The sequence below is a fragment of the Mesitornis unicolor genome, unplaced genomic scaffold, assembly GCF_000695765.1.
Source record: "Mesitornis unicolor isolate BGI_N332 unplaced genomic scaffold, ASM69576v1 scaffold1919, whole genome shotgun sequence".
Lineage (NCBI taxonomy): Eukaryota > Metazoa > Chordata > Aves > Mesitornithiformes > Mesitornithidae > Mesitornis > Mesitornis unicolor.
Window position 1 is genome coordinate 8,603 of NW_010209017.1, and position 2,075 is coordinate 10,677.

General features: G+C 61.7%; 1 protein-coding gene across 1 annotated transcript in view; it reads left to right on the forward strand.

Moving 5' to 3' along the window:
* The window catches only part of LOC104547131 (histone deacetylase 7-like), a gene marked incomplete at its 5' end in the record, with an annotated part of 9,359 nt that extends 8,325 nt beyond the window's left edge, over nucleotides 1-1,034 (forward strand). The window contains 3 exon segments of the mRNA XM_010192711.1: nucleotides 13-136; nucleotides 368-506; nucleotides 989-1,034. Of these exon segments, the coding sequence (XP_010191013.1) occupies nucleotides 13-136; nucleotides 368-506; nucleotides 989-1,034 (309 nt within the window).
* Between the last annotated feature and the right edge of the window lie 1,041 nt (nucleotides 1,035-2,075).

Below are 2,075 nucleotides of genomic sequence, written 5' to 3' on the forward strand. Positions count from 1 at the left end.
CCCTGGGCACAGCCCCTTCCCCTGGTGACCCCCTGTGTCTTCCTTGGGCAGCCGGAGCCTCTCCCAGAAGAAAGCTTGAGGCAGAAACCGAACCCCAACGCTGTGCGCTCCTTGGAGGCGGTGATCCAGGTCCAGAGTGAGTGGCCCAGGGCCGGGGGCTCGTGGAAAGGCCAAGCATTTGCATTTCCCCACCCCTTTCCAGTAAAACCCATGACCTCCAATGGGACACTTGGCATTAAAGACCCCGGGGGAGCCCTCCATCATCATCATCCTCACAGGAGGGCAATGCCCATGTGTGCACTCACTGCAAGGGAAGCCCAGGCACCTGGGGCACCCCGGCACCTCCTGATTTTTGCTTCTCCTGCAGGTAAATACTGGGTGGCCGTGCAGCGCTTTGCCTCCAAACTGGGCTGCTCCTTCCTGGAGGCACAGCACCACGAGGCCGAAGAGGTGGAGACGGTCACAGCCTTGGCCTCCCTCTCGGTGGCCGTGATGGTGGAGAAGAGGTGATGCTCATCGTTAACCCTGGGAGATGTGGGTGCCCCTGTGTCCCTGGGTGCTTGAGTCCGAGTCCTGGTGTCACGGGGGGTGACAGCAGAGAAAGGCCATGTTCCAAAGCCATTAGGGTCAGGACAGGTCCTGGAAGATTTGACCTCCACATGGGTTGTGGGGTGAGGTCCTGCATCACCATGGTCAGGACCTGGGTTGGTTTCTGGGAGATTCAGTGCTGGACTCTGCCCAAATAAGATGACACCAAGACCAAATCCTCTTCCTTCCTTTGGAGGCTGGAGGTGTGGGGGTTCATCCCCTACTTTCAGCAGGGTCCCCACCACCTTTTCCCATCTTCACCAGGACTGGGAGCCCACGTAGGTCTCAGTGAACTGGGAAGGACTGGGAGGCTCGATGTGTGGATGCTGGACTTGCCAAGAGGGCTGTGGTGTCACCCAGGTCCCTTCCTCATCTCATGTGCTGTGTTTCTCCCTTCCAGGCCACCAGAGGAGCCAATGGAGGAGGAGGAGCCCATGAACCAGTGATGAGCGGTGCCGTTCTCTGCTCCCCTGCTCCCAGGATGTGGCTGGACTCTCCCGAGCCCCGCACTCGCTCCTCACTCCTGGCTTCCCGTTGGCCGCGTCCTCCTCGCTCCCCGAGTTCGTGGTCCTGCAACGGCCTGGACCTTTGGCCATCGCAGCCACCTGGGAGACGTCCTCCTGCTCAGGACCGGCGGAAACACCACACACCCCCTCTGCACGGTGAACCCAACCCGTGCCTGCGATCGGTCCCCAACCTTCAGGACCTGAAACCCCTGTGGGGACGCACGTGAAGCATCCATCCCTGTGGCGTGGGCTGTCCCTCACCCTTGGGTGCAGGGATGGACGTGGTGGCTGTGGCGTGGGTGCTCAGAGCCACCCTGGGGACTGCACCCTGCGAGAAGCAGCCCCGTGTTTGGCTCAGGAGGGTCGGGCTCACTGCGTCTCCCCATGAAGGCTCCCAGCCTCCTCTTCCTCGGGTCGGGAGCGAGTGTAGCAGCGATGTGGGGATGACCTCGACCTGTATGGGGAGGCTTGGGTGGCTGTGGGTGACGGCGCCGATGGCCTCGCAGCCGGGGCAGAGCAAGGGCTGGGGCGCAGCGGGGCTGGGGATGGCGGCAGTGCCTGGGATTGCGGTGGTGCCTGGGATCACGGTGGTACCCAGGGTCACGGTGATGCCCGAGATTGTGGTGGTACCCAGGATCATAGTGATGCTCAAGATTGTGGTGATGCCTGGGTTCACAGCAGTGCCTGGGATCACAGTGGTACCCAGGATCACGGTGATGCTCAGGATCACAGCAGTGCCCAGGATCGCGGTGATGCCCAGATCGTGGCAGTGCCCAGAATCGCAGTGGTGCCTGGGATCATGGTGGTACCCAGGATCACGGTGATGCTCAGGATCACAGCAGTGCCCAGGATCGCGGTGATGCCCAGATCGTGGCAGTGCCCAGAATCGCAGTGGTGCCTGGGATCATGGTGGTACCCAGGATCACGGTGGTACCCAGGAACACGGTGATGCTCAGGATCACGGCATTGCCCATGATTGCG